Source organism: Agrilus planipennis, unplaced genomic scaffold, assembly GCF_000699045.2.
Source record: "Agrilus planipennis isolate EAB-ADULT unplaced genomic scaffold, Apla_2.0 scaffold292, whole genome shotgun sequence".
NCBI classification, from domain to species: Eukaryota; Metazoa; Arthropoda; class Insecta; order Coleoptera; family Buprestidae; genus Agrilus; species Agrilus planipennis.
In genome coordinates, this window is record NW_020439168.1 from 5,015 (window position 1) to 20,468 (window position 15,454).

At 35.8% G+C, this 15,454-nt stretch overlaps 1 protein-coding gene across 1 annotated transcript in view; it reads left to right on the forward strand.

The window, feature by feature from the left end:
- The first annotated feature begins 175 nt into the window (after window positions 1-175).
- The window catches only part of LOC108741246, a 50,863-nt gene continuing 35,584 nt past the window's right edge, over window positions 176-15,454 (forward strand). Inside the window, exons 1-3 of the mRNA XM_025977935.1 lie at window positions 176-190; window positions 260-344; window positions 1,533-1,663. Coding sequence (XP_025833720.1) covers window positions 176-190; window positions 260-344; window positions 1,533-1,663 — 231 coding nt within the window. The remainder of the gene's footprint in view (window positions 191-259; window positions 345-1,532; window positions 1,664-15,454) is intronic.

The window sequence follows — 15,454 nt, forward strand, 5'->3', positions numbered from 1 at the left end:
TTCAACGAAATTTCCTTTCCGAGGCTTTGTGTCAGCCCTATCACATATTGTGTCAATACTTATCATTTTATCATAATTTAAAAACTTGGAAATTGCACGGTACACTATAGGAACTACGATAAATTTTCCCTAATCAGCGCCATGTTTTTAGGCTTCTCCCATTTGACGGATCCCAATGTTCGGTGTGTGTGTAAGTTTTGCCTTACCTGTATAGAATACCAGCATGCAGACAGCAGCTTACATTTTTTTTTTATTTCAGGACCTGACAGTGACAGACGACACAGTGCTCGAAGAGCACAATGTCGACCCAACCCTCGTACAAATGCGTCTCATAGGAGATGGGGGTAAGTGTCAGTCCTTTGGTCTTTTAACTCCATATTTAAGCGACAAGAAGGTACCTACCTGCATAGGAACACATATTTTTGCAGAATGAATAAAAATTTACTTAGGTACTCCATAATAAATTATGTAAAAAGGGATGTCTCTACCAAAAAATAAATTAAATGAACTATAAATCAATTATTTGATCAATTTTATTTTCCTTATTTCTTTTTAAACTTTTTGGTCTCTTATTTTTACGTGTATGGTTTCAACTTTATTCATTATTTAGGGAAGGTTGTTTTTTTTTTTTCTTTTACAATACATTTTCAATGCATATTTTTTTAAAGGAAAGGTTGTATCATTTTTTTTAATCGACGAGGGACCTCTCCGGATTACGCGTTGCCCTTTTTTTATTAGTTGTTGTTGCAGTCATGGTACCTATCAATCAATCAAGTTTACGAATGTTTTATGAAGTAATATCCGGTATATTGAATTGAAATGACTGCAGCTGAACTGTCTGTCAACTCCCCCTCTCTTTCTATTAATTTCTTGCCCTATTTCCGTCTCTCTTTCACAACACCTTCTGTCCGTATCTCCGAGAGTCAATGCACTTGGCCGCTAGCAGGTGCTCATTTCTCACGTTTCTTCCGTATTTCTGGTTGCAGAGGCCCTCCCGATATATCGGTAGAAATGGAATAGGTCGGGGGGTGTAGAGGAGGCCGAGGGGGCTTTTGCTGCTGTATTTCTCCGGTCGTCTTCAGCTTTATACATGAGACGTTCTATCCATCAAATTGCTTGCTCGTTTCTTTTGTCGCATGACCCAGATCTCTTTCTGGGTAGGTACATTTTTTCTTTAATAAATTCTCGTAAAAAAAAGTACAGGGTGGACAAAATAATTGTATTCATTTTCAAATATGTAGATGGTTTGAAACCGAGGATGATTGCCCAACAGTAAGCAATGGACATACGTTTCTATAGGTCTAGTTTGATCAAATAACAAAATATATAGGATGATCGCAATTTACGGGGTTCTGTTACGTAATGTGTCGGTCCCTCCACCCTTCCAGCCTCATTAACCCTCCAAATACGGAGCTATGCCAGATTGTTCGAACTTTTCTATTTAGCATGGTGTTGTGCTGTTTTGAAAGCAATAAAACGCCCCGGTTATGAGCGAGTGCTTGCTTTTGTTCCTTTAGGCCTTTTGTTTACAGTGGTGGAGTCTATAATGCGAGGCGAGAACGTGGGTATCACCCCCCGAAGGTCACGATCTACCGCCGTGCTCCAGGCACAACAACACCACCACCACCATAATAATCGTCAGCAACAGCACCTGCCCATTACGGTGAGTCATTTACTTGTTCGCTTTCTTGTTTATTTCTTTTTTAATGTTTTATTTACTCTTCGTTTCGCTAAAAATAGAAGCATCGTTAAATTAAAAATAAAAAACCGTTTTCGATTACTCGAAAATTTCTAGTGATAAAATTCGTTGTGAGTCGAATTCGATTCTAATTTTGAATTATTTCAATTGTTGAGTAATTCGTAACATTCAAATTATTCTTAATTTGGGTATTGTATTTTATCGTAAGGTAATAGGTAATAATTTGAGATGAAAAGGTTTAGGTAGGTATTTATTTGTCCGTTAGACAGGTAGAAATACCTACTTGCATTGAAAAAACATTAAACGGACAACACCGTTCTTCAAAATGATTTATTATTTAGTTTTATGCATATTTACTTGCCAGAAAGTGTACAGTTACACATGAGTGCATATTTATGTGCTTTCGATGAGTAAATACGACAAAAAAATGCGTTTAATAATAATAATGGATGACGTGAAGTTTGTACTGGATGGTAAAACTTGTTTCCGCAATAAAACTCGTTGACTGGTTTATACCAAGTGGACGTGTACGTGTACTCACTCTAGGCCGACGCTGCTGCGCTGCTGCCGTTAAGAGCGCGAAAAAATAGCGCGGCTGCACGTTTTAATACGTGTGTATGTACGTACGTGTATTTGTGCAATAAGAGTATAAGATAACAAACCTCGCAACCGCCATATGCTGTTATTGCCATAAGTATGACGGCAACGTTGCCAGTTTGATTTCTAAACATACGACTTTCTTTATGGTTCTTACTAAAGAAAAGTGTATCTATGTACTATAAGTATACCATGCAATAAGTTACTATAAGTTTTCGTAACTCAACTAGGTATTTTTTACTAAAAGTAGAATTGATTATATGTATACAATTGCAGGCTAATGTTTGAAGGAAATAGCATTAGAATAAGTTAAATATTGTAGAATCCTATTCTACTGCTGCTAAAGTTATTTGTAAGTAGATAAACTAATGATGAAATTTAAATTTAATAAACAAAAAAATAAGGAAATTGGAAATTATCAGAATAATAATATTAAATTAAAGGATTAGTGTCTACCTACTAGGTACCTATGACGTTTTAGTGGAAGGATTGAATAAGAATTCGGTAGGTACGTTTTTTGTTATCTTTTAGAGTGTTATTAAAGCACATCTTACATACAGGTAGGAATGTGGGTTCATTTTTATTTTCTACACTTTTCTGAAAGAATAAGATATAAAGAACATTTTTATGTAGCAACTAGATTTATAATTGTAATACCGCAATTATAACAAATAATTACAAGTGGTTATAATACCTATGAAGTTGCCTGTGTAACTATGTATATTTCAAAATTTTATCTATAATTGTTGTTTAGCATGTGAAAATTCAAAAAACATTTTAATTGCACAGTAATAACTCTCTTGTCTTCTTACGTCCAGTCAGATTGTTTCTATTTTTATATTAAGCGTTAAAAATATGCATTTCGTATATAAATTAATAGAACGTGGGGTATGTTGTTAAATATCTAGCCAGTGAACTTTTGGTTAGATCTGGCAATTCGGCATTTGTCTCTGTTGCCATGCTTGTCGTTGGCGGCCCAGCCCTGGCGACTGCAGCGCAACGTCGCCCTAGTCTACCTACTACCGATCGTCTTTCTCCTCCATTCCGCTCTAGGCTGTCTGTATTGTACTGTCGTTCAGCATTTCGTCGCGATTTTTGTATAATTTCCGTGGATTTTTCTCGCACAATACCGGCGATTTTTGTGATAGTTGTGTTTTTGTGTGATAAGTGCGGGAACGCCCTGTGAATTGTCGATTTATCGATCGGATTGTAATTGCAAGAGCCAAGAGACTTGCTGTTGCTGTCCCTGGAATAACACACACAGACAGGCTTACATTCACGTACACGCGTTACATGGCTAACGGCCGTAATTGATACAAGTAAGTTGTTGTTGGTTAAATAACAAAGAAAATGCTACTTTTTGTGCATCATGGTCACGCTCCTTTTCTTTTTGCAATTACTGGATGGCGTATATAAGTGGAAAGTTAACAAACAACAATGCAGTATTACTGTATTGGACAGGCGACAGTCCAAGTAACGGTATGGCGACCTCATTTATTGATTGTTGTTACAATCGATTAACTAGTTGTTTATCAACAATTGGATGCCTTATTACTGCTGTGGCCTGTAGTTGAAGGTTAATCAGTCGTGTATGTTAAATTAATGAATGCGTTTTGATTAGTACAATTGGAATGATATAAACCGGTCGCCAAGGACGCCATGATTGAAACTGATGCGCTGCATGTGTAGATACCAAATTCGAACTATTTCTTTCGTTTTATTTTTAAGATGAAATTAAACAGCAATTACTTCTATATCTGACTGAACATATTTACACAAATTGCCTACCTAATTTAATTCGAACAGCAGTAACCCATACAAAAATGTACTTAATGCAAGGATAAAATCAACTAAAGGAAGTATGGCTGACCTTGAATAATGTTATAGATCATTTAGGTGCCTATATCGATTAAATTACTACAAAGTAAATGATTTATTCTCGTATATCTACTTACTCAGATTGTTTGGAAAGAACCAGAGGTAGTCAGTAAGTTAAGTAAGGTACATTACGATTTCTAAATTTTTTCTTGATTTTCTGAAATTATTTATTTTAGTGTTTCTAATTTCTAAGTAATGTCTCTGGAAAGATGAACATGCTCATGTACATAATTATCACAAATCTTACAGACTGTTTTGTAGATAAACGCTCGGCGAGCTCACTTTCTTATTTTCGTTGTAAAATTGCTTATTAAAAGTGGCAGTCGAGTAAGTACCTATAATAATGCTCTTCAACAGTTTTTCAAACTTCGTTGGGGAAATTTTGCAAACGACGGGAGTTTGAACGCTGTTGAAGTTCGCTATACATTTGTTAAATCCATCAATAAAGTCGGAGAATTTTAGCTCTCGGTAGAAGTTTCTAGAAAGTTGCGTTAAGGGATGCCTTTTAACTTTAAAATTTGGTTTGGCCATCCACTCTTCAAAACTTTGATCAAGTAAATGCCCAAGGAGATTTTCTTTCTAAAACTAACGTGAAAGTGCTTTTAAAATCCTACACTTAATTTAATTGAGGCAAGACTATTACGTAATTTGCAAGTACTACATCAAGTATTAATAAATATTATATGCAATTACTATTCCTAATTATCAGCAGGAAGTTATTTTCAAAAAATTTTTAAGGCATTTGTATGATATATTTATGATACTTTCTCATTATCGTTCAATACCCTTATGTCCTAGTTGATAAGATAAGTGGATAATGAGTACGAGTTGACTTACTAATTTTTATGAGCTGCTGCCAGCAGTATGAATATTAGAATGCACTAAATCATTCAGAAATTATGGGTTGCATGCATATGGCATGTGCATGAAAAAACGTATTTTAGATACTGAAGTATTTTCTTTCTTGTGTAACGTCCTTGACATTATGTATGTATGTATATATGCAAAACAAAGGAAAACTTAATCATCATTGTTTAATCAATCTTAGAACTTTTTAATTGAAAAAGTTTTTCCTTCTCAGAAGAAAATCTTAAAAGAAATGAGAAGAGAAAGCATTTTCTGACACCTCATTAAAACGTAATAAACGAGCTGTAGCGGCTGTTGTCTTTTTTTTATAATTACGAAATTAACTTGGTGTGTACGTTAATTGAACCAAATTAAGTAGTAATAGTCATTAAGAGAACATTATTGATAAAGTTTATATTGTTTACAGGTATATTTGTTTCTACATTATCATAAAAAAGGCATTAAAACGAGGGTACTTAATACCTATCGTTTATATCTGTATCTATGTACTAATGCTATGTATAGTACATACGTACAATTTTCCCATTGTTGGCTGGAACAAAAGAAACAAAACGTCAAGGCCGAATAGGGAGAAATGAAAGGGGGATGACGTATTGTTTTAATCAGTCGTCAAGGGTGGTGGTGGAGTTGACTCAGCTGTCCTTGTCGAACCCTGGCGGTAAGGGATGACGTAGTCAGTTTTTCGTGCGGTCGTGTTGACGTGCTAAAATATATCTGGAAACCCATATTATCCCTGTCATTCAGAGAATATTAGATTATTCACATCCATATTCTTAAGCACTCCTTTTCAAAAAAATATTTTTGCGTTCTCGACTTCTTTTAATTATTATCACTCGTTTCTATCGACTTGTAAATCAATTAGTAAGGATTAGCAGCCCTATGGCTCAGCCCTGAATTAAACATTTTCAATCCTTCACTAAGTAATAGTGTTCTACGCATCCATTGTACTAGCGTTTTCCAGATTGGCGTATGTGAAGTGGTATAGACTTGGTTAGGTTATGGTGGGATACGTTTATGGGTAGTGCTATGTATCAGGGTTTATTTGGTATTCACAAGGCTATGTTATGATGGGATGGGTTTTCTCTATTTGATGTGTGTGAAATGCTATGCACCAAGGGTTAAGTAATAGAAACTAGGTTAATGATGTTGGTATAGATTTTCATGATTGATGTATGGGTAGTGCTATGTACCAAGATTTATGTGGTTTGCACTAAGTTAAATTATGGTGGGATATGTCTTTCTGATCCACGTATGTAAAGTGCTATGCACTAGAGGTTAAGTGGTATGCATTAGGTTAGGTTATGGTGGGATAGGTTTTCATGATTGATGCGTGGGTGGTGTTATGTATCAGGGTTTATGTGGTATGTACTAGGCTGGGTTATGAAGGGATAGGTTTTCCCGTTTGATGTGTGTGAAATGCTATGCACTAACGGTTAAGTGGTAGACACTAGGTTAGGTTATGGTGGGATAAGTTTTCACGATTGATGTATGGATAGTACTATGTATACGTCTTCTTGATCGACGTATGTGAAGTTCTATGCGCCAGGGGTTATGTGGTAGGCACTAGGTTTGGTTATGGTGGGAAAGGTTTTCCTGATTGGCATTTATAAGGGTTTAAGTTAGGTTAGGTTATGATATGCGGTATCGCCATTATTTAAATGTAAGTTCAGAGCGTCATCAAAAATAGTATCTACTTGCCCAAATTAGGACAGGTACAATCAATTCATTGATTATTTTTATAGTAAATTTAAGGTTATCACTAGTAGCGTAGACTGGGTTTAAGTTTTTCCTTTGTGCCGAATCTTATATTTTTTTTAAATTAGTTTTTTTGTGGAGTGGAATTCTGCCGAGCCGTTTGATCTATATACATGTATAAAAAATAATTCTATGCAACTTGTCGTTTACATTGATGGTGCCCTTAAATACATACAGTATATTCTTCATTCCCTTGACTGTCATAAAGGGTTGGTGATACGTGAATTTTCCTCTTGCTCTTCTTTTGTATGCATTCGTCGTTGCGAAGGGCAATTTGTAAGGGTGTACGATAGGTAGGTAAACATTCATTTATGCAAATCGAGAACTTCGGCTGAATATACGACATTGAGGAGAAGTCGTATAGTATATATATATTTGTTGGAATAGAAACTAAGTGACGTAAAAATTTTTCCCTTTGTGTCTTTATAAAGATTAAAAATGGATCTTCGGGATGCAATCGCATTATTACGTAAGGTTCAAAGTTCGGCAGGTGTAAATAAATTAATTAATCAATTAGTAGAATTACTTACAGAAATTATTTTATATTATGAAATATCTGAGGCACTGTTTACAATATATGATTTACTCATGAATTATATATACATAAAAATAAAACAAAAATACGGGTATGCAAGGGAAGAAAAAGTAGGGAAAGAGCGAATGTAAATATAGGAAATGAAAGATTAGAAGATGTGGCTGATTTTAGGTATCTAGGAAGTAAGATAAGTTAGGACGGAAGGAGTAGTAGAGATATAAAGCAGAGGATAGCGCAGGGCCGAGTCGCCTTCAAAACGTGAACGATTAATTTAGAAATTCGATAAAGATTGTTAAAGGTGGTGTTCGTAAAAACATGGACTGTGGGCGCGGTGGAAAAGAAGAGGTTAGAAGCGTTCGAAATGTGGTGTTACCGGCGAGTGATGAGGATAGAGAATGTTAGAAATGAATAGGTGTTAGAAAGAATAGGAGAACAGAGGAATTGAATAAAAAATAGGCGAAATAAGTTGGTAGGACACCTCCTCAGGCATGAAGGTCTGGTCAGGGACACGATAGAGGCAGAAACAGTAGTTAAGAGAAGTAGAAGTATACCTAGATTAGATTACTGTTCGCAAATAGTTAAGGATGTTGGATGTTCTAGTTTTAGGGAAATGCGAAGATAATCTCAGGATAGGAAAGAGTGGAGATGCGTGTCCAACCAGTCTTAGGACTGACGTTCTTATGATGATGATGATGAGGTTATTACCCTTATTCTATTTCTTTTTCATGTACCTTCTTCTAGGGTGAAAATAATGAAATTTTACATGTGTTAGAAGGTATTTCAGGCCTTTCTTTAAAAGGTTGAGTTCTTCGGTAATGAAATTAAGCAATTGAAGGGAGATTTAATTCGACTTCCCTTTTACTGTATTGAATAAAAGTAGGTTAATGTTTATATTTATGTGAATCTGTACTGGATTTTTAAATTGAGATAATGATGACATATGCATTATAGCTTGAAATGGGATAAGTCATTACGTATTTGTTACGCTAATTATTAATTGCCACCAAATTAGAATACCTAATTAACGACACTTAATCAGTAGTTAATTTTTGCTTTTTACAATAATTTCATACGCTTTTCAAGTTAAAACCTAGAGGTCATATTGTATACATTACACTTTACAGCTACATAAATTTGAAATGAATTGAAATGCACTCTTTTTGAAAGAATGTTCAAAAGATAAGACCTCTGAATTACTTATTTCATTATTGATTTATTAACTTTACAAGGATGTCCATTATGTTTATTATAAAGGTCATTTACGTCATTGGCGACAAAAAAAGCTGAGTATTGATAAACGACCGATGTTACTGAATAGATACTATATGTATGGTGTGTTACAAACATATGTATATCATCATCGAATTCTTGTAACACAATATATTGTTATTATTAAGGATGTTTTGCTGACAGGGCATCCATTGTAGGCGTTGCATCAAATCGCTATTATCGACATTGTGTCAATGATCTGGGGAGGTCACTGTGGACTTTTTGCCTGTGTATTGTGTCCTAGACGCAAGTTTTATGTTGATGTGTGTGTTGCTTGGATAAAAATGTTGTCACAACCGTTTAATGTTTACATAGAATTTTATGTTTGTCTACGTTGGTCTCACTTGAAACGAATGTCTAAAAAAATATAAATCGAAATTGAGGGCAGTGACATCATATTACTTCAACTCGAATTAATTTAGTTATGCATTTTTATGGTAATGAAGACATTAACAGTTTTATGATGTGTATACAAGTTTAACATTTTAAAAGTTACAGTCGGTATACCCACTAGCTTTTATTTTGTTAATAAATATATATTATAAAAGAAAATGTACAATGTGCGTGCCGATAAAACTCAGAAATGAGTTCCGATACGATTGGTTCCTGTTTTTACCTGAAGGGCCGTACTATTGAAGATATAAGGGCTGGAAGTTTCGCCCTTTAGAAATTCCTAGAAACATTTGAGAGCATTCCAGGAACTTCGGGAGTGTTGTGGAATATTCGAGGACATCCCAAATCATTGTGAAACATTCCAGAACACTCTCCAGTGTTGAGGAATATTCTGAAATATTGTGGACCATTCGAATTCTTTTTTGTAAGGGTAGAGCTACCTTTTGGTAGGGGTATGTAAAGCAAGATCCGTCGTGGGTTCTAACGTTCGGAAACGTTTTGGAATGTTCGGGAATAGCCTGGAATTTCCCAGATCATTGTGGAACGTTCCACAACACACTCAATTGTTGTTGAATGCTCTAGAACATTGTAGACTATCGAAGCCTTTTTTGTATGGATGGAGCTACCTATGTACCTCTTATATTTTAAAGTTTATCCTTTTATTTCACAACCACCATACAGTCTCATATCAACTGCCTGAGTGAAGCCGCGGGTACCCTAGCGAGTTTGTTATAAAATAAAAATAAAACCGAAATGCATTCCGAATAAACATCAAAACAGTACCATCACCTACAACAATATGTATACATATAAAACTGCAGTACAATTACTTGATGGAGATACGTGGTAGTTACATACCATCTTTCGATGCACTGTACGGTAAAAAAAAGTTGACTATCGCCTCCCATAGTAAATACGTAAAATGAAAGCCATGACGGAAAGTGGATGGACGATTACCATAATTACGAGGCGAATTTTAAACGATAAGCCGTGGAAGCGAAAGAAAGAACGAGCGAGAGAGGAGAAAAAGAAAGGAAACTGACACGAAGGAAGTGTCCAGCTGCCATCGATCCTTTCTCACGGTCTCGTTGTGTTGCGTTTTATGACGGAAAAATCGAGCGACGATCGCTACAAGCTCACTACGGTACATACACATACAGCGTGTCTCAAAAAGAAGTGGTCAAATGAACATGGAGGAAAATTCAGGCTAATTCATCGCCAAAACCCCATATTACTGGGGTCGCAATCGTCCCGGATACTTCCAAATGCTTCCATAACGTGGACTGTCCACATTCAGCATCAGAGATGGAAGGACACCTGCAAAAACTGACTTTAGACTTGAATCAGCTCAGTATTAGTTCTCTTAATTAATGGTCACCTTTACCAATTGCTTTGATTAACAAAATCGCGTTCCCGGAAAATTTAAAGGTGTATGTTTGGAGCAGGGCGCTTGTGCGGGTGCGAAACATGGACAGTGGGCGCGGCGGAAAAGAAAAGGTTAGAAGCGTTCGAAATGTGGTGTTACAGACGAATGATGAGGATACCGTGGATAGACAAGGTTAGAAATGAAGACGTGTTAGAAAGAGTAAGAGAACAGAGGATTCTATGGAAGTCAGTTAGAAATAGGCGAGATAGGTTAGTAGGACACCTTCTCGGGCAAGAAGGTTTACTCAGAGACATATTAGAGGCAGAAACGGAAGTTAGGAAGGGTGGAGGTAGACCTAGATTAGATTACTGTTCGCAGATAGTTAAGGATATTAAGGTTGTTCTAGTTATAGGGAAATGCGAAGATTAGCTTAGGATAGAAAGGAGTGGAGGTGCGTGTCCAACCAGTCTTAAGACTGACGACCTTATGATGATGATGATGATGGAAAATTTATGGAGCATCTACGTTCTTTCGTTATTTGGCGCTCCTACTAGTAAATAAGCATGTGGTGGTAGTATGGCGTTGTTTGCGTCTTCACTACATATCCCTTATCAATTTCCCTTTGATCACTGTATTGATGAGGCAGGCTACTAACTGTAATTCAAAATTACACAATTGCTTGTGCATTAACTGCATTTTCTTTGACTTATACTTGAAATGGTCAAATCTCGCAATCACCATCTTCCACAGACAACTTCTAATGGCTGCCATACAAAAATTAGCCGAATGTGAGTTTGCAACCCCTACAATATAATAGGTTTTCTGGCGTTGGATTCGTGTTGACTTTTTTCTACCATATTCACTTCTTTTTGGGACGCATGGTATATACTTACTTCATTATCGTTACGCGTAGTTTCGCGTCATCGTATGGTCGTCGTCCGATAGGCTTTCGAATAGCGTATCAACCGTTAAAATAAATTATGCAACGCATTTATTACTATTTCTTATGTAGCGATACATTATAATATACACCGACAATTCTCACACAGCTGTCTCTCGAATTCTTTTCCAATAAATATTATCATTATTAACAACAAGAACGGGTAATTAAGCCAATATGTTAAATCACGACGTTAACAATCCAATTTCCCCTTATTTTAAGTAAAACTAACTGACCATGCACGTAAGAAAATCGGATCGAGTTCTTGTGAGCTGAACTAAATAAAGTTTTTAGAGAATGAATCTCGAATCTGAAGGTACGCCTTGTTTGCCGAAACGTTTTTTTTTTTTTTAGAGCTTCATACTGAATTTTGCGTTTAATTTTATTACGAAAAGTAAAACTTAAAGAATAATAAGGCGCCAGGTATAGATGGGATACAGACATGACAAGACAAGAGGTTAGAAATCGCATGTTTAAGCTAGTTAGTTACATTTACGAGGCGGGAAAAGTCCCAGAAGATTATAAACGGAACCTGGTAGTAACCATACCTAAAAAGAGAGGCTCGGATAAGTGCGAGACATTTAGAACAATTAGCTTAACTTCCTATGCGTCAAAAATATTAACTAGAATTGTACAGAGGAGGATGGACAAAAGGGCAGATGAAGATCAATCTGGGTTTTGAAGAATTTTGTAGATTTAGAGAAAGCCTTTGACAATGTTAAATGGGACAAGATGTTAAATATACCTAAAAATGTAGGGATGAGAAACAGAGATAGAAGAATGACACTTAGTTTGTATAAAGAGCAACAGGCTGTTATAGAGCTGGGTCTGCAACGTAGAGAAGTAGATATTAGGAAGGGAGTCAGACAGGGATGCACCCTGTCACCGCTACTTTCTAACCTATATATCGAAAATTCGATCAACATCATTAAAGATAGTACAACTGTAGGGATAGATATACAGGAGCAAAAGATTAGTATGCTTAGATTTGCAGATGATGTAGCAAGGAGGAGTTAGATATAGCTTTAAATAAAAGGGAAGTGGTTTTGACAAAACAGTTTTGTATGAAAATAAATAAAAGTAAAACAAAATTAGAAGAATTGACTGACTTTAGGTGTCTAGGAAGTCAGATAAGTCAGGACGACGGAAGGAGTAGTAGGGATTTAAAGCAGAGGATAGCGCAGAGTCGAGTCGCCTTCAATAAAAAGAAGTGGTGCAGGTGCGAAACATGGACAGTGGGCGCGCCGGAAAAAAAAGTGGTGTTAAATGTTGTGTTACAGGCGAATGATACCGTTGATAGAGAAGGCTAGAAATGAAGAGGTATTAGAAAGACTAGGAGAATGGAGGACTCTATGGAAGTCAATAAAAATGGACGAGATAAGTTACTAGGACACCTTTTCAGGCGTGAAAGTCTAGTCAGAACATATTAGAGGCAGAACAGTTAAGAGGACTAGAGAGCCTAGATTACATTGTTGTTTTTCAAATAGTTAAGGATGTGGGTTGTTGTAGTTTTAGGGAAATGCGTAGATTAGCTCAGGATAGGAAGGAGTAAAGGTGCATGTCCAACCAGTCTTACATTCTTAGGTCGACGATCAAAATTTTGTGGAGTGAGAAATATATGAAGTCAGCAAAGACAGCATGTTATTTTTTGTAATGGACAAGGCCCCATACATCAAAAAAGAACGGGTAGAATATACATAAGTGGTACATGTGTGTGCACCTCGGTTTTCACAAGTGAATTATATATTGTACAAAGTTTATTTATTTATCACTAGCGCCCTTCTTCTTCGTCACTAGACAGTTTGTTCTTACAAATATTGAAATTTCGAACAGGAAACCTATTTGTAACAAAACAAAATATAGACGGAGTATTCTCCTTCCGCTTTAGTACTTTTTGGCACAAGAAGAAGCAAAAGCATCAAAAGGCAGTAAGTAAGTAATGGCGTACTTAGCTTTGGAAACAAATTGGTTTACTCAGAAATTTTGACGTCGGTGTCTCCTTAGTCTTCACTTCGCTTAAAACCACAATACGAATGAACCATAAAATTTTAATTAAAGCACGGAATGAAAGGGGTCGTGGGGTAACAAACCCAAACTTGAATACAAGATTCCTACCTTCATTATATACTAATTTGCACTTAAAAAGCATTAAATTCTCATGTGAATTATTCTGAGATTTTGTGATGTCGCCAACCTGTCATTCAATTTGATGGTTCCATAACGATGATGATACTAGAAAAGTTAGATATTGTCTTAAATAAAGTGGAACCCCGGTATTGACAAAACAGTGTAGTATGAAAATAAGTAAAGTCAACCATAACATTGATATACAAGGAAAGAAAAAGTAGGGAAAGAGTGAATATAAACATCGGTGACTAAAAATTTTAGAAGAGGATAATTCAAGATGGAAGAAGCAGTAGAGATATAAAACAAAGGATAGCTCAGGGTCGGGTTGCCTTTAACAAAACGAAGTAATTTTTGTACTCGCGAACGGTTAATTTATAAATTCGGAAATGATTGTTAAAGGTGTATGTCTGGTGCAAGCCTTTATACGGATGCGAAACGATAGGTGAAGTGGAAAAGGAAAGGTTAGAAACGTTCAAAATGAGGTGTTATAGGCGATGATGAAGATACCGTGGATAGAGAAGATTGGAAATGAGGAGGTATTACACAGAGTAGAAGAACAGATTAGATTACTGTTCACAAATAGTTTAGAATGTGGGATGTTCTATTTTTAGGGGATTGCAGAGATTAGCTCGGGATAGGAAAGAGTGATGGTACGTGTCTAACCGTGTGATGTAGCAAGCTGACAAAATTTTCCTTGTCCTGATTTTCTGCCGGAAGGAAAACATTATATAATTCGCAATTTTCTTTTTTCCTCTCATCCCACTCAGATGTATACGAGCCGTCACTTTCGTCAATATTTATGTAGATAATTATTGGCTAACAAAATTCATATACAAAAAAAATTGGCAGCAACGATGGAGAGCGCTAGGAATGGGCATTACATGCTTGAGAAGCATTATTTACCTTTCGTATGTTGTTTAAAGAATCTTATTATATTACCCACTTGTTGAAACATTAAAACGTTAAGTGTCTGCATTATTAATTAAATGTTACTAGCAGTAAATTTTGATTGCCCATAACCTACATTCGGTTTTTTACTACCGCTCTCGAAACTTATAAAAATGACGAGGAAATAGATTGAATGTTCGTTTTTTTAGTTATGTGTACAATAAGGAGTATAACTCATGCTACTTGCACTTGACATTTTATGTGCTTCCTATACCTGAGTTTTTTTATTGATTTGCAAAAGTGGTGTAACAGTAAAAAATAAGACAATCCACAAAAAGGATTCCATATAAATAAGCAGTATGGTTTTATAAAATAAATACAATTGAAATGTATTGCTTTTGGTGTTTTACACCTTACAACTTTATTAATTACAAACGTGTGAGACTAACGAACGAATAACTGGGTAATTTCGCTTTAATTAGATCGTTCTGATTTTTAGTTGAAGTAATTGTTTATACCTATGCTTGCGGTAGATTGTGAAAGCCAGCGTTCCAGTAAAAACGGGCCTACTATAATTTTTCTTTCTGTCTTCATTTCACTTTCATTAATTAACGGTTACCTATAAAGCCATTTAGCTTGCACGTTAGTATTTATTTTTGAAACTGTACGCTAGAGCAATATCGTAAAAGAGAAGTTTCATGCTGTATAATAAAAAGTCTTTTCGATGTACAAAAGAAAATAACATCAAAATCAATAAATTGTCTCAGTTTAATGAAATAATTCGAAGTGGTCTGTATTCTGTCGAAACTGCCAGACGCGTATCGCGATTTCGATCTTTTTGGATCTCATCAGCGCGTCGCAGACAGCTCCGACAGAATTTTTACCTTTTATTACATATTAAAATGTAGCATCATACTACAGATGGCGTTTACCGCGCCATTTGTGGTATTTTATAAAACGCGCTGTTAAGACAGCAGGTAAAAATTGGTAAAAATCCATATATTTAAATGGACCTTGTTGGAGCATACGTAATCCTAAAATGTACCATCGTACTACAGATGGCGTTTACCGCGCCATTTGTGGTATTTTCTAAAACGCGCTGTTAAGACAGCAGGTAAAAGTTGGTCTGTGTTCTGTCGG